This window comes from Nesoenas mayeri (assembly GCF_963082525.1).
Source record: "Nesoenas mayeri genome assembly, chromosome: 17".
Lineage (NCBI taxonomy): Eukaryota > Metazoa > Chordata > Aves > Columbiformes > Columbidae > Nesoenas > Nesoenas mayeri.
The window spans coordinates 5,246,889-5,267,859 of record NC_137565.1 but is presented as its reverse complement, the minus strand read 5'-3'; the positions used below and the strand labels follow the sequence as shown (position 1 = coordinate 5,267,859).

Genomic DNA, 20,971 nt, shown 5'->3' with positions numbered 1-20,971 from the left:
AGCTCTATTACAGATCAGGACTCTCCAGTTTGCTGTTGCCATCTGCTGGTAGAGTTCCAGACTCCACTGTGGTTTTCTTCACGTGTGGTATAAACCAGTCCATTAGATTTAGAACACTTTGGAGCTTTTGACCACCATATGCATACAAGTTACTAAGTGATCCCAGTTGTCAGAGAAGGGTTAGGACCCAGGCTGGACTCTAATAGTTTGGAATGTGTTGGTTAATGCTCATAGTTAATTTGCTCTATTTTAGAAATTAACAGTTTGAGCTGATCATTTTGCCAGCAGACATGAGAATGAAACTGGTAAAATTTTACCGTGTGCTGTACCTGACAGAGGAGATGGGAACAAGAACAGGGATCTGAAGTGACAGAGAGGGAGATGAGGAAATGTCAGGAAGGCAGTAACAAACCTAACATTTTAGTAGTGTGGAGAATTAATACCAGAACACTTGGAATGTAATGACGTACCTCAAATTCTTCCCAGAAGCCCTGCTTGACTTTATCTGTAGTCTCTGCTAGCTTGCTTAGCTCTCGCACTCTGCTTTCAATCTCCGCAGCATTAATACGGGTAGTATTCAGAGGCTAAAAAATATACAAATATTAAACAAAGGTATAACAAATGACAAGAAGGTGGTTAAATCACAAATTCCATACACAAAGTGTATTTTATATAGGCAATGCTAGGATCCAGGCATCTATTTGGACTTCAAAACTTTACAATTTGTACAACAAAGGTCAGTAAGGGTAGAGAGGAAGAGGGCAGGGATAAAATCTCACAGTTGTTCTTTAATACATGAAGTTGTCTCATTTCTGGACTAGTCCTGCAATCCCTATGAACCATGATGCAACAAGTTCAGCATGCAGACACAAGAGTCTACCCCTTTGCAGACATATAAAATTGTTCCCATTTAAATTACCGACTTTGTCATCCAGTTTCATGAAGTATTGGGAAAGAAAAAAAAATGATGTCTTGCAGAACATATGGAAAATCCTGCATTTCAACAACATATGCTAAAGGTAACAAAGCTTAGTGGTGTCTTGTCCATTCACTCACCTGCTTGAGTTGCAATACTGTGCCCAAAGTTTCTACCATCGGGTTCTTCTTGTAATGTTCCACTAGATCTGTCAGAGAGTCAAATTTCTCCCCTCCACCAACATCGTATTTTAGATCCTTGAAAGACAGGTGCTCATTAAAATAAACATACTTCACACAACTAAGTCTACACTAATATAATCTTTAGGGTAAGCTACATAGGAGAAATTCTCTTTAAAACCATGTGTAGAAGAATCTCATAAAATCCTTCTGCTAAGGGATGGTAGAACCTTAATAAGAAGAAACACATACACAGTATGGAGGACATTATCCTTTTTGTCATCCAATTGAAAATCGTTATTTTTCAGGAAAGCTGATTCCTTCTGAACTGAGGTTCTGCCAGCTTGAGCAGGCTACCTGAGCTGTGTGATTAGAATCCAGCTTTGGAAATGAGTTCAAATTCCTAAAAACGTATCATTGGGTCCTGAAAGACAGGTATTGGCTGGCACCATCCCTATTTTAAGGAAGCACTGCTGAGTTATTTTCCTCAACGTCATAAATGCTACTAGCAGGTAACTACACATCAAAGTGGTTTTCTTGAAAACAAAACAAAACAATCTGATCTTTTATACAGTCTTAGAGGGCCATTTCTATCTTCAAACAGTCTCTATTATTGCATTTTAGCTGGTTTTAAACAATTAGGTTGCTGCACTGTATTTTAAGATAACACCAGGAAATTACAATTTCTTAATGGCAACCCATGGGCAGATAAGAAAATATCAAAAGACTAAAATTTAATAATACTCCCCTATATTAAATTCAAGCTTTAGATTTAGAAGTGTTCCTTGGATTCAATACTCAAAATTTTCACAGAAAATTGATCATCTATCACATGCAACTTCATGAACTGTCAGGAGAAACAGTTAGACTCAGATGGATCTGTTTGTCCATTTACTCATATTATTATATTTTATCCAGGAGGCTGCAACTCACTTAAGGAGATTCATGAACATGAAAGGCTCCAGCAGCAGAGGGTTTGAGACAGATTTCTGACGCAATTCAAAGCAAATCTATTAGAAGGTGCTTGATAGGCTAGTGACATGATTCAGTCAGGCAAGCAGTCAAGAAAAATAAAACACTAATAGAATTTTGATGCTATCGAATTAGTCAAATCGATCAAACAGATGATACACAGCACAAGGAGCATCACAGGGAAAGGGGAAACGTGTTCAGCTCTGTAGTGATGCGCAAGACGTTCCTCCCACTACAATAAACCCACTGCCCTGTTAAAGTTGCTCGCGCTTCATCATACCTGGCAGTGAATCATGACGTGTGTCACTTTAGATTTCCCATCATTACTCTCTCCTTTATCATCTCCTGTCCGGACAGACAGAACAAAGTCCCCAGGGTGGCTTTGACTCTCGCGCACAAGAAAGCTTCCATGTTTTCCTTTTTCTGTCAATAGTTTTTCAGCTTCTCTTCCAGAGAGATGCCCATGAAACCACCTTTAAATAAAGATGCAGACAGGTACCCTACTTGTCATTCCAGCCATGGCTGAATCCGCTTGTTCTAAATATTTGTAATAAAGTAAAATGCTTATTTACACTGAACAACAACATCCAGGTCGACAGAAAGCCTCACAGTTTATAAAAATAAAAAACAAACCAAGCCTTGGAAGTGGACTTGTACATACAGCGAGTGATTACAGAAACACTCTGAAGCGAGCACTCCCATAAGCACCAACGTTTGCCTTTCACATAAGCCTCAAATGAAGCTTTGATTTGGATTGCATGTCATTCACTTTCTTACACCCATGCCCACTGCTGGAAAAATTGTAAAAAGTTATGTCCAGAAATATCCTTGGGAATTTCTTATACTAATAACAGCTGCAGGAATCTTTAGGGGAACTTCTATAACAAAACATTCTCCCAGTAAAAATAAAGGGAACTACGTCCTGGTTTTTAGTACTGTATTGCACCAGGAAGAATGCTGAAGAAAACAGGTTCTGGGGCTTAGATTGTTTTACCTTTCATCATGTTTATTAGATTACTGACAGTGGCCACACTTTCATCAAATGAAAGCTGATCATAGTGTTAACAGGGATAAAAAACATATTTATTAAGAAGTGCATGTTTCACCACTATTTCTCTGACCTTTCAGATGTAGGATCAGCGCAGTTGAGTGGATATTTCAACTCTATAACATCTCCATTCTTTTCCTTGAGCTGTCCATGATGTTCCATATAATACTGGACTAACTCAGCCAATGTAGCAAACTTCTCTCCTCCATAGAGATCATAGTAGTCTCCTGTGTTCTGGATCTTGATGTGGGTGACAGCTCCAGTTCGTCTAATATTTGAAAAAAAGAAAGAAAAAAACCACCACGACACACAAGTCAGCTGATTTCCAATCAATCTCTTTTATATTTAGTGTTCTGTTGTCTGAGTTACAGAATACTGATATTTGTATCATTTTCCAACTGAAAAATTGCGGTATAACTAAGCTAGGACACCCCTGAATTGTGCTTCAGCCACGTTTTGGTGGCTCGGAGAAGGGGAAGCGGCTGTCCAACAGTAAAGAAAAATAGGAAAAAACTTAATTCTGTAATGAAGGGATCCTTGAAGCCAGTGTAAGCTCTGTGGCCTCACAGTCTCCCAAGAAATCCCTCCAAGAATTGCATACACAAGCACGAAGGGTGAGGAGAAAAGAATTCGGCATTCTCAGGACACCCCTCAGAGCCTGTTTGCTCCTTTCCCTAGAACTTCACGCTAACCACTACGATCTCTCCTTCAGCAGAGAGTTGCCTTTGCCTGCTCTAAGACATTTGCTCCTGCAGTATTAAGGAAGAACAGCTCTCTGAAAGAGTTCCCGATTGTTCAAGGAGGCCCCTTATCTCAAAGGCATCCCAGCAGCATTCTTCTTATCACCAGTCCCACTTTTCCCTTTTCCTTTATCTACTTCCTCCTGCTTCCTCCTTTCCCCATCCCCACCACTATACACAGTGTCAGGGGATAAGTGTCACAAAAAGCCTATTTTGGAAGCAGTTGCCCTTCAAAACTTGCTGACTTTTCCTGTAAGAAGAGAATCTGGACAGCATTTTCTCACATGTGCTTGGTCAGTAATTCACATCATCTCTGCTACTTTCAGATAGTTATCAAATAGATTTTTAGAGGGCTAAAAGTAATGCTGTTATCAATCTACTTCTGGATCCCTTAACTTTTTCTGTCCCTTTGCAGAATCAGAATTGGCCACCTTCCAACCCATAGTTTCCCCAAGTTGGGTAGAAGTATTTATGAACCTCTTCTCTGAAAATGGGAGGAAAAGAGAGGAAAAAAGTGAACAACAGACTAAAAAGTGATCCATGCATTCTTCCACCTCTTCCAAGGAGTTCATTTCCACTCCTTCCCCATAGAACAGCATGAAATGCAGACTCTGACCAATTTGGGGAGAAAGACAAAACAAACAGTTCAACTTACCGAACGGAGAGTGTGAAGTCTCCTGGGTTACTTTTGCTGGGCCGTGCCAAAAAGCTGCCATCAACTCCTCTTGTTAACAGCAGGTTTTCTGCCTCCACCCCAGTAATATTTGGATGAAACCATCTATAGAAGTTAGAAATAAAAGAGTGTTAACAAATAAATAGAAGATCTTCCAGCTTTCAGAGTTAACCGACATGATAAGACTAAACAAAACAATCCAACCACTTCAAAACCAGGAAGTACTGAATTCTGTTCCTCAATTAATGTCTATCTTAGCAGAAAGTATAAATTGTTCATTTCATATTACATTGCAATTTTACATATTGGCAAGAGATGCTTTGTAAGTAAAAGAGATATTCTATACATATTCAGACTGCTTGGACTAAAATGACATTAAAGAAAGGCCTGCAATATAAACAGAGATCACAAGTCGTTCATTTTCCTTACTCCTGGAAGACAGGGCAGACAAAGAAACTGAGATACAATCAGGAAAAATACAACAAAACATTGAAATGACACTTGATAACACTTGAAAGGTTAAAGATCTAAGAAAACCTCATGCTTTAGGGCTCGGGTTGACCACCACGTGTGGACAACCTATTCAGTTGTCCCGTCTTCTTCCACAAGAGATGGTGGTGCTGAGCGCTGCCCGACACGGGAGCAATGCCGTGTCTCCTACCTACCACAGCAACGTCTCTGGCTCAAATACATCCCGCTTAAATACAAACCCCGAGGAATCTCATATTGATATTCACCACCCACAAACAACCTTCTGAACGCCGGCAGTGCCCTGCCAAAGGAGAGCTCTATATGGTCCTTATCAGAGCAGCTCCGGGTCCCCTCCTATGGCATTCACTTTTAAGAGAATTATTCTTAGCTGTTCCGTTAACACATCTGCGTTTGCTCTTATCTATCATTGAGGATTTTTATTGCACTCCTGCAGAACCACACCTGTGTGTTCTGGATGAAAGGAGTTTTTAATGAGGCATGATTTCAGAAGACAAACTTAAAATAAAACCCAAGCACCGCGCAGCCCAGGGACAGAGATGTGAACACAGCGACTGAGAACCGTTTCATTGCCTTTGTCAGGCCTGGCTTTGGCAATTAAAAGATGGCTTTTATTTTTCAGAGTTGCCATAAATCAGACACAAGGCAGGGCACAAGGGAAATGCAGATCCATATCTGCAAAAAGAACATGGGCTGCTCCACTTTGTACAGGAGGTTCTTGGTTTTTCCAAAGTGAAGCAAAACATTACAGCAAAAGGCTCTGCAGCACATCTCATTACAGATCTAAGAGCGCTATAGCTAATAAAAATTGCATAGCATTCCTGATCATTCCTCCTACAGTCAGCATTTTCATGCTAAATTGCTAAAATGGCAAAATATGTGAAAGCGTGTCTAAATTTAGGGTTGTTACTTCGATTGTTTCAACAATTCCTTCTATACTGAAAACTGTCAATATTCCTCCCAAAGCCTTATCCAGCCTGTTCCCTTTGGGCACGGATTCTCATGGAAACATTCTGGAGAGTTTTGGAGACTCCAGAGTATCCAAACCTCTAGCAAGTCATTCAAATGGGAATTAGGATTATTTATGTAGCAATTCCATTCCAGAAGTACAGGATTCTTCTTGTTAATCTTGCCTTTTTATTCAGTTAAGGATACTCTGCTTGCACCAAGAAAATCTAGTGAATAGCAGCATACCTTTAACTGAACAATAACAACTCAAAATCAAACCTATGCAGCACAGGTCATGAAAAAATATATTAAAAAACACTTCCAAGCTATTATAGCAAATGGGAATGAATTAAAAAATAATGCTACATCTAATGACTGCTCAAAGGTCAAGGAAAGTTCTGGTTTGATGCAGTCCCATAAAAGAAACTGCACAAGCATTGGCACCTGGGGTGAACTGAACATTGAATAATATATTTCAGAAAATGACAGGTTGCTCTGCAGAAGCTCATAATAGATTTACCACACTTCCACCTCCATTAGGAGGAAAAAAAAGCGCAGCAACACTTTGAACAGTTTATAAGCTTTTCAAATACATACTAGGTTCAAGAGCCGTCTTTGCACGTTTTTGAGTTTATATCCAAAAGTGTATAAACATACAAAGGAGGAATTATTTGTATCAGCCCTACAAATTTATTATATGGTGACATTCTATAAGTTTTAATTAATATAATACATTCTGTGTCTTGCCCTAAAACCTAACGCATCTGGAAGTAACCGTACACTAGCTGTTAAAAGATGAAAAATAACAGAAACGTAATTATTTAATGAGCAGAAGGGAGTACAAATAAGTTGCACTTAAGACAGGTGAAAAAGATGATAGATTGTTTAAAAACAAGTCTCACCCCCACCCTCCTATTGAAGATGGCAAAAAGTAAGTAAGTGTGGCAAAAAGTGTGGCAAAAGAAAAGTTACATCTGGGAGAACCATGGAGTTTATTGCACTTTATGTAACTTTTTTTTCTAACGGTAACTTGTCCTCCTGCTCTCTCAGCTCCGTATTTTTGGCTTTGAGTGGGAAGCTGCATTTGTCAGCCGCTCCAAATAGAAAAATGGGGGTGTTTGGGATCTCTGTGCAGTGGTTCCGGCCCGGCGATGGAGAGGCTTCATTTGAAGTCCTGCCATCACACGCGTGCGTTTGAACCTCGGGGGCTCCATCCCTTCCAAAAGCGGAGCAGAGCGCGGCAGGGACCGCGACACCAGTAACACAAGCCCCACAGGGAACTTTCTCCTACACTTCCTTTTATAGAGATGGAATGCATTTTAGAGGCTTTTTTCTGCTTTCCTTCTCCAACCTCTATGACGAGCAGGTGCAGAGGCCACCCCAAACAAAGGACATCGCAGCCAATAAACGCAATCAAGAAAGTCACACTCTAATTAAACTCGTAGTCCTCACTGTGCCCAGAACACTCCTCCCAGCAATGCTGATGTGGGGGTTCAGCAGCACATCACTCCAAACCCCTTATTAGTTTTCAATAAGATTAAAATGCTGGCAGAGAGGTAATCAGTGAAATAGTGAGGGTTTGATTTACAAAACTAAGGGGATATCACCTGAGCAGGAAAGCTTTTGTTAAAAACTAATAGATGGTAGGAAATACAGCCTTGCTACAATTCTCTTTTTTTCTTTTTTAGCATAATCCACAAAAGATCAGCAGGGTCTGTGTTTTATAAGTCCCTCATTGCCAGCATATTTCTCTCCTACCAAACTGAAGACAAAAAAAATCAATACAATTATTCAGGTCATGATTGGGCTTTCCTAATCACCTTTTCAAGAGCAGGAGAGATTAAATCAGTTCTGAGTCTCAGCTGTCACAACTATTGCATTCAGGGAGGCGGTGACTGGTAGTTTAATTACTCCTATTTATAGGCTCATCAGTTTACATTTCTCATCTTTTTTTTTTTCATTCTCCTTCACAAGTTACAATTTAAACTTCTAAGAAGAATAAGAAGATCACCGCTCTCAAGTTTGCAAGTGTTTTGAAAAGGTCACTTGTATTTTGTCCTGCTGTGTGAGTAGGGACATTCAGAAAACCCAACACATCCCAGAGATCCTTCACAAATTTTAGAAGATCCCAAATCCAACTATGAGTGCCCATGGACTGGAAACCAACCCATCTAGTTTCACCATCTTAAGCAGAACAAGAAAGAGGACAGCCCAATGCTGAAAAAATTATACTTTAATAGATATTAGAGACATATTGAATGTCAGAATATGTACATTGCATAAGAATATAAATATCCTTTTCCTTTTATGACAGTAACTCCTCTGAAGTCTAACATTAACATCAAGCTCTCAGTCCAAAAAGGATGGCTAAAATAAGGCAAACACCACAATTCACTAAGGACAGTGAGAAGCTACAACAAAGAAAAGGGATTTAACTGTTTATCATGCTGATTTTGCAGTGCCACAAGGTTTGGAAATTAGACCAAATGCTGGTAATAGAGAGAGCAGGACAGGTCAGCTTATGAACACTCATTTTAAACTTGGCTCCTGTTTTAGTTTCAGTAACATCCCCAGCACTGGACCAATGACAGCAGCACCACCCTCCTCAGCCTCAGATTCTGGACTGAGAACCAGGTGGGCTGCCAGATGGATAAAATTCATCTTTCAGCTGCGGCTCAAACACACCTGTGGGCGTATGGGGACTCACTTGAAACCTCCCCTGAAGCCAATTTTGATGTGGCTGCTCTGGCCCCTGCACAAGGGTCAGCAGAGCCTGAGGCCGACCAGCCCCCTACTCACCGGCCCCAGTCCCACAGGTAAACGCATCCTCCCCAGTGCTGGCTGGATGAGGGTCTGCTCGGCCGGGAAAGTGAGACAAGGCACAGGGAACACAGAATCACAGTATGGTTGGGGTTGAAGGGACCTTCCCAGTGCCACCCCTGCCATGAGCAGGGACATCTGCACCAGCCCAGGTTGCTCAGAGCCCCATCCAGACTTGCCTGGGATGTATCCAGGGATGGGGCATCCACCACCTCTCTGGGCACCCCGGGCCAGGCTCTCACCACCCCCAGTGCTGTCGGGGAGCAGAATGAGCCAGGCCCCGTCTGGAGCCGCAGCCCCACGGCGCTGGGAGCAGGAACATCGCGCCCCTGGGGCGGGCGAGGAGCGGGGCCGGGACGCGGCTGCAGGCAGCGGGGGGAGCGCTTCCCCTGCGCCGCAGACGCGGGAGGCCCTGCCCGGCCGGCTGGTCATGAGGAGCGGGCGCTGAGGGGCCCGAGCCCTGCGCGCCCCGGGGACAGACGGCCCCTGCCCCCCGCCTCCCCCCCCACACCGGGCTCGGCGCCGCTCGCTCCCGCCTCACCTCCGCGATGTCATTTTCTCCCGTGGCCCCGGCGGGTCGCGGTGCGCCCGGCCGCCCCCCTCGACGGCCGCCTCTCACATGGGGTCCCCCCGGCGCGGGCCGCGGGCTGACGGGCGCCCTGAGGGAGCCTGAACAACGGCGGCCTCGGGCCCCTCAGGCACACGGAGCGCGGCGCGGCCCGCCCTGCGTCACCCTCCCGTGCGTCATCAGGCTGCGCCGCCGGCCCGCCCCCGCCTCCCAAGGAAGGGTGCCCGGGAGCGAGCGGGCTCGGTGGCAGCTAGAACGGGAGAAGCGGAGCCTCGTCCCGTGAGGCTGGGCGGGGAGGGGGTCGGGTGGAGCGTTACCTCGGCCGTGCCTGAGCTAGAGGGAGGGTCAGGCAGCAGCAGGGCCGCGATCCCCGCTCCTGGAGCCGCTGGTCGCCACGCAGCCTCCCCCGAGGTGGAACGCGGGTGTCCGGTGTTACCCGCTCCCCGGTGACCCGGGACAGAGGCTGACTCGCCCGGACTACAAGTCCCAGCGTGCTCTGCGGCCGGCGCGGTGACGTCAGACGCCGTGCTCTCTTTAGGCCACTTGTACCCGGATGTAGGTCCCTTTCCCTCCCCGGAAGGTAAGAATGGCGGAGCGGCGGCGGGCAGGGCTGGGACCCAGCGGGTGCCATCCGCCGCCATCTGCCCTCGGGTGGCTGTGCTGGGCTCACGGGCCCGGCGCGGCGCCTTCGGGGAGGCGGCGATGGGGCCCAGGGACCGATATGGGGCGCGGGTGGAGCGGGAGGTTAAGCCGCCTCCGGCCGGGCCAGGCCGCAGTTGGCTGCGGGGTCGGACTGGGCCTCACGGGCCGCGCCAGCGCCTCCCGGGCCGCGCCGGGGCCCAGCTGAGGAACAGGAATTGGGGCTGGAGCTGGAGACCTCCGCAGGGCTGAGCGGTAGCCTGGGCAGAGCCGGCGGGGCCCGGCAGCTCCAGCGGGGCCCGGGGTTGTCCTGAGCCCGGGGTGGCTGCGAACCCCCCACGGACAAGAGGGTGGCTTAAGTCTCGGCGTCTACTCGCGTTCTCTTGGGCTTCTAGCCGAGGAGGGCTCGGATGCGTTCGGTGAACTTGGAGCTGTAACGTGGAGGAGCATTTGGTGTGACGGGTGGGTGTGCAGCAAGCAGAACGGCGTTTCACTGCAGTTCTTGCAATGGTGTGAAGAATAAAATTCTAATTTATTTTGTTTCTGCAATTTAGGCACTCCTCTGCACAACTCCTAATTTCTGCTTTATTTGGCTCCACAGATGGCGGGTGAGAAGGCGGCCGGTGAGAAAAAGCCCAAGAAGAAGACGGGTGAGAAGGCGCCGGCTGCGCCAAAGGCAACCCAGAAGGATGCGGGTGAGAAGAAGAAGAAGGTGAAGAAGCATCATGCCAGCCGCAACCCTGTCCTGGCGCGGGGGATCGGGAGATACTCCCGGTCAGCCATGTATGCCAGAAAAGCACTGTACAAGCGCAAGTACACTGCTCCAGAAACAAAGGTAGGACAATAACTACTGCATTTAAATACTCATGTTTTTTGTGGTGACTCTGGTTTAAAATTTCATCTGTTTTCCATTTTCTTTGCCTACAGATAGAAAAGAAGAAGAAAGAAAAGCCACGTGCGACCATCACCAAGCCAGTTGGTGGGGACAAGAATGGAGGCAGCCGTGTGGTTAAAATCCGCAAAATGGTGAGAAAAAGAACTCAGGCGCTGGCAGTTTGATGCTGTACATGTAACTTTTGATGAGCTGATGTGCCCCTCGGTTGGGGCAAAAGTGGGTTTGTCCTCTGCCATTTGTGTTGCTGTGCTGAACTGGGAGGATGTGCAGAAATACAGAGCTGGTCTCTGCTTTCACTGTTGTGTAATTGTACAGAAAATACTCAATGTGTTCCTGAAGTGCAGGTTGCAGCTTAAAAAAAATCCTTACAAAAGGGTAAGTTGAAACTGTAGCAAAAGCTTTCTGTCTCTTGGAATACAGAGTGATCCAACATTTTGCTTCTTATTCTAGCCCAGATACTATCCCACTGAAGATGTTCCTCGCAAGCTTTTGAGTCACGGCAAAAAGCCCTTCTGCCAGCACAAGAGGCGGCTGCGAGCCTCCATCACCCCAGGAACCGTCCTGATCCTGCTGACTGGGCGTCACAGAGGCAAGGTAACAGGCGATGTGGACTCTCAAGGTGCCTTTGCAGCATTTCTGTGCTGAAACTGGAGGGAGCAGAAGTTTCCTGAACTGGTGTCACAGGACTCTGCTCAGTCATGAGATATGAATCTGCACGTTGTGAATTCTATGTAAATGCTTTCTCTCATCTTGCTTTTAGAGGAAACAATCTTTAAACTAGTATTCTTCTGCACAGAGCTGGAAGTAAAACAGGCTAGTCTAGTTGCCTAGATGAAATTAAGAGAGTTTTCCTGCACTGCAGAGAAGTGCATAGATTCATGTCATGCAAACTTTGTGCTGCAGAATGGCAAACCAGATGCCTGTTTCTATTGTTGTTGCAATGAAGCCAAAACTTTGTCTTATGCTACATTTTCATTATTAATCTAATTATCAAGGTAACACTTGATTGTTACAGTAAGCTGTTTTCTTCATCTTAATGATGTTTACTAACAGATCTTAACCAACATCCTTTATTTTCTTGAATTATTTGACTCCACGTTACTGAAAGGGATGCTGTTCAGGGAAGGAAATCTTGACCACAAGGGAAAAATGCAAACCGGGGATGGCTCTGACCCTATGGTACATTGTGGTGCCCTTCTGGGTTTTGCCTAGTTCTTACCTTTAACTTGTACAAAGAATTTGGGTGGGATGGCTGTCTCACCAACCTCTAAACTAGGCAAAGATTTAAAAATAAAATCATAATAATTGGCTTTGCACAGCCTCAAATGGTGAAGGGTCACAATTTGTCGCAGATGTGGGGTAACTGTTTGGTGTTTTGCCTCATGCAATGGTCACTTCTCCAGCTGCACAGTTGTGCCTAAGCCAGGATGCTTTGTCAATGCTTGTACCAGTAAAACAGGCCGAGTGGTACCGGTAAAATGGGCATGGTGCCACTTCGGTTGCCGTATTTCAGTGCTGCAACCTGAGGACTAATGTCACATCTCTTTCCAGCGTGTCGTCTTCTTGAAGCAGCTTGGAACTGGCCTTTTGCTTGTTACAGGTAAAAAACTTTACTTAAGTATGATGGATTTTTTTCGTTCGGGGGTTTTAACTTCAAGTCTGTCTCGGGTTAGTATCGCTACAGATCTGCATGTGGATGGTTTGGTGCATCGCATGTTCATGTAACTATGCGGAATCATGTTTTGTTACTTTCCAGTGAGATGGAGGTGGAGGGGAGATAATTAAGTTCCAATAGGCTGGAAGACATCAGGAAGTATTTTTTGGCTTTTCCAGAGGCTGTGGGAAGGGCTTTGTTGATCAGATTTTAGCTGTAGGCATCTCTGAAGAAACTAATCAACTGCACTACAAAAATTCAACTTAGAAGCAGAGGTTGTTGCCTCAGCAAGCTAACCTCTTCTGTCCTTCCTCTGCCTTCAGGACCCTTGGCTGTCAATCGTGTCCCTCTGCGTAGGGCTCATCAGAAATTTGTTATTGCTACATCTACAAAGCTTGATATCTCTGGAGTGAAAATTCCCAAGCATCTCACTGATGCCTACTTTAAGAAGAAGAGGCTGCGTAAGCCCAAGCACCAGGAAGGCGAGATCTTTGACACCGAAAAAGAAGTAAGGAACATGATTGTTCATTCTCTCTGAATGCTCTCGTTACCTATAGACAGGCTGGAAAGGGGGAAATACCATGAAACAAATGGACAATTGAATTTTAAGTGGTCCTCAATAAAGTGAGGTAATGCCATTAAAATTAATATAGCAGCATTGAGGTAAAGCCGTTTTAAATTTGGGGATTCTTTCCTCCTTGTCCATTAGCAGAACAACAGCAGTGATTATTCCAGGTAAATGTCTTTTTTTGACCAAAAAACACCTTTACTAGTTTGATGCTGCCAACAGCATGCTGCTGGCTCTGATATCTGCAACATAAGCCCAGCAGCAGCTTCAGTTTTCTTGGCCACCTCTAGGCTTGTACCACCTTTCCCATATTTAGAACCAATGGAGAAAATGTTTCCTGAAAATGCCAGAACTCGCAGTTTGCCCTGAATTTTCTCATCTCCGTAAAAGAATCTGAAGTCACTCTGCAGGATTTTAACGCTATTCTTTGTACTTTATAGAAATACGAGATAACGGAGCAACGCAAGACAGACCAGAAGGCAGTGGATTCGCAGATCCTCGCACGAATCAAGAAGGTGCCTCAGCTCCGTGGGTACCTGCGTTCTACATTCTCTCTCTCAAATGGAGTCTATCCTCACAAACTGGTGTTCTAACTGTTCTGAAAGCACCATATTAAATTTGAAGGGAAAAAAGAAAAGATTTCTGGTGTCTTCATTGCAATCTGTAACAGAACGTGTTGCACAAAGTCTTGCAATGCATCTTATTTAATGGATGGGAAAACTGTGGCGTGAAATTCTGAGGGGATATACATAGATTACTAGAATTCTAGGTGTAGGGGTTTTATTTCGTTGGTTGGGTTTGTGATTGTTGGGGTTTTTTTAACTTCAGTATAAACAGGAATTCAGCTTTCTTAACTGAGCTGAGGAGGGGGGGAAAATATTTTCTCTTGGGAATAGCAGGTATAAATCCTGGATTGACTATCAGGACACATCGCAGAATAAAATCCAGCCCTATGTCTGCGCTGGCTTATTTCTCTGCATGGTTACTGTTGAAACCAATGTTCTGGGTGTCTTTTGTGAAGAACCAGATCTTGGCAACAATCTACTGCTAGGAAACTCATCAGCATTTTAAAGCTTGTGTACAGCTGCATTGAGATGGTTTTTCTGATGAAGAGCTTTGATCCATCAATCACCACATAAGCCTCGGCAAATATAGGAACTTTTAAGAAACCTTTCAGGAGCTATGCCTTGTATTTTGAAGTGGAAACACTGGGAATACTCTAGAGTTTGGAGTTTTGCAGGGTAGTCCCAGGCATCCCTGGAACCATAACACCATTTGGAATGTATGTCCCCTCCCAAATCCCATATTCTTTTTCCTATTCTTTGTTTATCCTTGTGAGATGTAACACTTAAGTTGGGAATAATACCACCTGCTTAGATCAAAAAGCGATGATTTTTAATTCTGTAGGCTCAGAATTGAGTTAAAAACCAAACTGTTTCTGTGCTAGACAAGTATTTTTTTATATCAAAAACTGGCAGAAAGCGAGTTGAGAGCGCCAGTCCTGTCTGTTTTATTTCTCTGTAGAGGTCAGTTACCAGGTATCTGGAAGAGGATGCTTGGGTAGCGATAGCTCTGCTCTTACAAAAAACCAAGGATGTACATATTAACAACTCTGGCATGCTTGAGCTCTTTCTTAGCCAGACCTAGGCAGGAAACGAGGCTTATATAACTGCACCATCTGTCTTCCCATTAATTCTTAGCTGGAAGTAGCCAATGGGGTCAAACTTGATGGGGAGTAGAGATTTCATCAAATTCATATGAGTGGCAGGAAAATGGGCTAGAAAAAGGAGTAACAAGACCCTCACTGAGGCAGAAACTGCAACATCATATTTGTGGTGAAGGAGGAATTGGGCTTTGTGTGCTCCAGAGCCAATGCAAAACCTCAAACACCTGCAGAATACCTGTCCCAAGAGACTAGGGCCACCTTTACAAGTGAAGCTGGCAAGCATTAGGGTGTGGAAGTACATATATCGCACTGGTTACTCTTCTATTTTCCTATTGATAACATTAAATATTAGTGTGGTTCAGCAGAGGGAGTCAGTGAGCAAGCTTTGTCCAAACACGCAACTTCGGCCCTGCTGGTGCATCTCGTGTTGCTCTAAGCTTGGTTCTGCTCTGTGGAGCCGCTGTAATTTTCCCTGTCATCAGAACTAGATCTGGGATGAGTTACATCTTCTGTTGTATACGGTTTGGTGGATAATTGGTATAGTCAGAGGTTTCTTAAGTTGATGTGAGATTTTACTGCAGTGATGAACTGGCCTGTTTGCATAAATCAACTCAACTCATAGAAGTGTTGCACGCATCTCACTGCTAGTACTAAGAGAAGTTCACTGATGCTACCAAAGACTTTAACCCATTATGCTAAGAAAGCTTACTTAAAGTAAAAATTGTATGTGGGAACATTTAAATGGGAAAAGTTCAAAACTGGCAAGTAAACATCTTGATGAAAGTAGTTTGTAACAGCATGTGGTGGTGTAAAGTCTGCAGATATACTGCATCACACAGAGGTTAAGAGGACACTCAAGAGGCTCTAGTGCTTCAGTCATTCCCCTCTGGGAACAGGGAAGTTGTAGTAACAAAGCAGGGCTGGTCTAAGAATAACTGGGCATTTAGATACAATGGTGTTTTCTATAATTATTGATTACTCATTTGTGTATCAGAAGATGTGACATGATACTTGGAACTATTCACCTTGTTTACTGGGAGGGTTTGTCTCCCTGTGTTTTGTCAGGAAGTGATATGATAACACAGAAGGAATGTTCTCACGTCCCTCATTGCGTCTCTCACCATGGTCCTCTCACCTGTCTGACCAGGTGGTGACCAGTGACACAGCCCTGCAAGGTAGGGAGGGAGAGGAATGAATATTTTCCTGCCGGTTTAGATCCCTGAGCTGAGTCACTGTGGGACCAGATGAATGCTGGGGTGGGAGCAGGCCTGCTGCTGGGGGAGCTAGCTGCTAAGTCAAATTTTAACACTAAATCGTGCCAAGCAGCTCCTCGGGCTTTGCTGCAGAAAATGGAGACGGCAAAACCCTCATCTTTCATAAGGCAGCCAGTGGACAGCTGTGATTTGTCTCTCGCTTAACCTCTCAAATATTTTCCTTAAGCCTTGTGAAATCTGGCTTTTTTTCTGAAATACTCTGGGGTGGGGGATGGAAAAGAGGAAAAACAAGGACTGTCCAGATGACCAACACAGAAACAAAGTGAATATTCAGAAAGCTTTTTCAATCTAGATAATACTGTCCGCTACCTGAAAAATCCTTCCGCCACATAAAGAGCTTTTGTGTGCGTTCTCGCTGTCCCGCAGCTTTTCTCATTCCAAGCATGTAAACAGTTCTGCAGTCCTGCCTCGCTGAGTCACTGCTTTTTGCTGAGCATCCCCCGCAGAAGAAGCCAGAGACATCCAAAGCCTCCATCACCCAATGAAAAGTGCTGGAGATGTGCAGGTCCAAAAATAGTGACAGACTCAACCACAGCAGCACTTCATTAGCATCAAATGTGCTCTTTGCTTCAGCTGCCTAATAAAGTGATATGTAATTATAATAAAGCATCCTTTTGAGAGGAAAGAGAGAGGGATGTTGGCTTTCTCAGGGAATCGGTGATAAGATGCAACACTTTATTATCTACAGGCACCTATTTTAACCTATTGGCTGCCTCTGTGAAGTGACTTAATATCCAGTGATCAGCTATGCAGTTCACCTGTGCTATACGATACCTATAGGATGTGTGTTGTCACAAAGGGGCAGCTGAACCTTTTCCTCCAGCATCTTTCCATCTGGTCTCTGCTTTCCCTCTCATCATGGTTCACACAACTGTTGCCACTGGGACACCCAGCCCCACTTCTGCAAAAAGGCATTCTGGATCTCTCCACAAGCTCAATCTAGAATAAATAAAATTTAGGGACAGTTTCTTTATATTCACTACCTGGAGGAAGCTCTGCTTTAGCATCACAGAAAATGTAGGCAAGATCAGCTGAGAAACCATTAATGGAGAAGAGCTGGCCTAGGCAGCCTCCTTCTAGCAAATGCAAAATAATTCCTTCTACTCTTCTCCAAATGCCGATTCCCTTCTCATTTTAAATTATTCAAGCATTAGAAACCACATCCAAATGGAATAAATAATTTCTTTCAGATTCTCTGTATATTCTCTGAAAGAATTTCTTTCAGATTCTCTGTATAATCTTCTTTCAGTACATTTTGTTTCTCGTCTTTCAGCAAAGAGGGCTTCCTGGTCTCTCCATATTAAAATCAACTGGTTTTTAAGATCAAAACTGGTTTTTACAGTTTTCTACCCAGCACTTAACAGGCAAGAAATTACCCTGCCCAGTTTGAAACTGGACAGCAGAGTTCTGCCCTGGCCCACCATGAAGGCTGTTACTGAGGCTCTTAAAGTCTCAGTAAGATAAGAGCTCACACCGTTCTCAGGGGATTCCGCAGTTTATCACCCTACAAATATCAGTGACTCCTTCGATTTTATCAGCTATTGCTGTTACAAGATGGATACGTGGATGGTTTAGTCCAAGAGATGTGGAACTACAGAGGAGTCGTGTAAACTCCACGGCACTTTCTTCCATCATTAACGTCCTGAAGAAGCGGGTCATGTAAATAATGTAATCATGTGGGTCTAGGATTGAGAGCTCCTGCTCCTGTTCTGTTTTGGGGACAGTGCTGAAGCTCCCATTGACTTTGTGTGGGAATGTGAAGATCCAGGAAGATGGGAACTATTTACCTGGTCATTTGATTTCTGCAGTTCTCCTGCATTACAGTCTGCACTAAGCACTTGACAACTCATTGTTTGCACAATCAGAGCAATTAAATGTTAAATCTTGTTCATAATAGTTCTTGCTGGGTTTTTTCCTCGTTGTTCAGAACAAAGCGAGCCGGTCCCACTGGCTGTAATCGACCTTTGCACTGAGTCACGCAGGGCTGGTCCGTGATGGTTGTATGTGGAATTTAACGTGCTTGCCAAGGAGCAACCATGACATTTCTTACTTGTTTCTTGTTTCTTGCTTTTTCATAGTTTATTGGTTTGGGGCTTTTTTTAGACCAGTCTAGTTTCAACCCTCTCATAGATGAAGAGCCAGGAAACATTTTTGTCAGGTGACTGCCTTTTTTTGCTCATTTTATCCTAGCTTTATCCCCATTAATTCAAGGTTTATCTTTCTCAGGGGAAACAACTTTACATGGTGGATTGTACACACAGCCAGTAACTTCTATGACCTACCCATGGTTCACATCATACCAAACATAAATACTTGTTAGTAGTAATAATGATAAGAAGAGAGGAAGCAAGGTATTCAAAATATTATTTGAGATTAAAGAAATCCAATTTTTTTTCTCAGCTATATTGATTTTCCTTGTGATCCTAAGCAACTAAGTTAATTTCAGTGAGCTCAGTGCTCACATACCTGCAGAACAGCACTAACACTTTCTCCTATCAGATCTGAAGAAGTGTTTTAAACTACTGCAGACATACAATTTATGACAATGCTCTAACACACATAAAAGAATACAGAGTCTATCCTTGCATGACACTTGGGAGGGAACCTGATCCATTATTCTATTCTTTCTCTACTGAGATAATATCAACATTTAATACTAAAAAATAGGAACATCGTGTCGTGTTCTGGCACAGGTGGCATGAAGAATAAACATTTTCATAGTCCTGTTTATCAGGTGTAATGTCATTTTTTTGCAGAACTTAGTCCATTATATTTGTACAGGACAGTACAGCTAAAAGATTTAGAGTCTCTGGTGACATTCTGTGTTTCCACATTTTGTCCAATTAGAGTTTCTAGCCCTTTGTCTGCTGATTTTTTTTTTTTAATGATCATAATAAACAACTTCTCATACTTCACATTCACTGAGCACATTGGCCGCATGACACCCAACAGAGGTAAAAACTGCCATTATAACACTGAGAAACCATACACAAATGTAAAATGATTTATTCAATCCACTGGAGTAAGTCAGTGGGATGCAGAGAACCACACCAGGTTGCAAAAGGAAAGGATTTAAACCTCATGAAGAAAATAGGAGACTAAACCAGAAGCAATTCCGTCTTCATCCATTTTGTCAGTCCTACCTGATAAAGAGATTTTCCATTTTCTTGACAGATGCACTTAGGATGTAATTGTTTTTAAATTTAAGGCTTTCAGATATCACCATGTGCTATACATGGTGTCCTATTGTTCAAAATGCCCATTTTCACATGAGGAAATAAAACATAAAGATAAAATGGACAAAACCAGTCCTAGGCAGCAAGTCCTTGATATACAAGGGACGAAGGTTATTTTTCAGAACAAGGAAATAGGAAGGCTCTAAAAAGAATGATGCACCCTCAAAATGTTGCACTGGAGATGTTTAGGTAAAATCAATATTAAAATTACTGATGTGAATGTCTTGCTAAGCTGAAATGAAGATCTATGTCATGGAATTTCATAGAAATCAGTGGGTAACCGTAATTGTTCCTTAAAATAAGCACAAAAAGTAAACAAATGCCCTTCTAGAATCACGGAACTGAAACAACAGCAACTATTACTCAAATGACAGGCACATGGCAAAGCTTCTGTACATTGTCCATTATCCGCATGGTTTCCCTCTGGACTGACACAGAAAGTGCAAAAAGGGCATTTGAAATCTGGAGCTTTGTGTTTGTGTGAGAGAAAAAAAAACCACATGCACATAGTAGGGACACAGAGGGAGAAAAAAAGAAAACTGCATTTTGAGGCTGCTGATGCAAGAGAACCTTTTTTTTTTTGGTCAAAATAGCGGCTTGGGTCAAAGCACTGTGAACAAAAATCTGCGGTTTACTTAAGCCAGCAGTCTAGGAAAGAAGACTTTTCATGCTTTGTAAATAAACAGGACTTCATCAAGGCGATGACTAGCATCACCATGTAACTGTCTTCTAACGCAGGCAACCCATTAATCTCCAAATGGGCTAACAGCTTGAATCAAACAATAAAAAAAGAAAAAGATAAAAAAATACAAGTAACATCACAAATTATGTGACTTGGGCTTACTTGAAATAACAGCCGATTTCACAAGTACCTGAGAAGTGTCCCCAGCTGAGCAGCTGTCTCCCACGGACTGATAAGAACACTCATTAGAATTTCCATCCTTCTCCCCATCCTGTCATCTCGAGCTGCAACTTCTCACGTCATTCAACTGGCCACCGCACCAAGCCTGTGGAGACCGGATAATCAAGCCTAAAACCTGGCTTTTTTATGTGTTTGTCATGCCCAATCATCAGCCATATGACAACAATCTGGAAGAAGGGAGGAATGTGCACAATATACGTCATGTGGTGGCTGTACTGCACGTGAAACCTGGGCTGATGCTATTTGTGGACCTACACTCTAATGAAGGCGGCAATGCTGGTACCGTCCTCCAAACAGCCGGTTGGCTTTGGGTGACTGACAGCGCTGCTCTCAGTCCTCCTGTTGAATGACTGCTCGTGGTGTTATTTTAGTTGAAGGGCAGTTAACTGATCCTCATGGTTTATCTGTAGGCTACTTGTGATGTTGTTCTTTTTAAAGAAACACTGCAATGTTGTTAAGCATGAAATCAAGGGTTTATAAAACAATTCCAGGAAAGTCTTTTATTTGTCAAGACCAGGATTTCGTTAGCACTTGACATGCCACTGCAGCATTCATGAACTCAACTTACAATATTTCAAATTAAGAAACCATCCTACCTGTAGCAACATGAAAAGATTTTCAACCATCCTGGCTTTATCAGGGGCCGGTCTGTGGAACTGTGAATTATTTGGCCTTCACTGGTTTATGCCATCTGGCTGTAAGGAACAGAGGGAAAAGCAGGTGAGTCATAGTGAGCATGGGAAGATTGCACCTCTCACAGAAAT

General features: G+C 43.7%; 2 protein-coding genes across 3 annotated transcripts in view; one reads left to right on the top strand and one right to left on the bottom strand.

Moving 5' to 3' along the window:
- The window catches only part of PTPN11 (protein tyrosine phosphatase non-receptor type 11), a 36,071-nt gene extending 15,580 nt beyond the window's left edge, over positions 1 to 20,491 (bottom strand). Inside the window, exons 1-6 of one of the 2 annotated variants that reach the window (XM_080355268.1) lie at positions 20,158 to 20,491; positions 4,511 to 4,633; positions 3,189 to 3,383; positions 2,348 to 2,540; positions 1,057 to 1,173; positions 471 to 584 (exon numbers count right to left, since the gene is read on the bottom strand). In XM_080355268.1, the coding sequence (XP_080211394.1) occupies positions 471 to 584; positions 1,057 to 1,173; positions 2,348 to 2,540; positions 3,189 to 3,383; positions 4,511 to 4,633; positions 20,158 to 20,237 (822 nt within the window). In that variant the 5' untranslated portion in view covers positions 20,238 to 20,491. Of the gene's footprint in view, positions 1 to 470; positions 585 to 1,056; positions 1,174 to 2,347; positions 2,541 to 3,188; positions 3,384 to 4,510; positions 4,634 to 9,326; positions 9,480 to 20,157 lie in introns of those variants that run through there. The other variant, XM_080355269.1, reaches the window with a different exon arrangement.
- On the top strand, positions 9,803 to 13,746 carry RPL6 (ribosomal protein L6). The gene is made up of 7 exons (XM_080355270.1): positions 9,803 to 9,933; positions 10,594 to 10,827; positions 10,920 to 11,018; positions 11,338 to 11,481; positions 12,439 to 12,487; positions 12,865 to 13,049; positions 13,550 to 13,746. The coding sequence occupies exons 2-7, from the start codon at positions 10,594 to 10,596 to the stop codon at positions 13,700 to 13,702; spliced, it is 864 nt and encodes a 287-aa protein (XP_080211396.1). The 5' UTR covers positions 9,803 to 9,933; the 3' UTR covers positions 13,703 to 13,746.
- Positions 20,492 to 20,971: the final 480 nt, after the last annotated feature.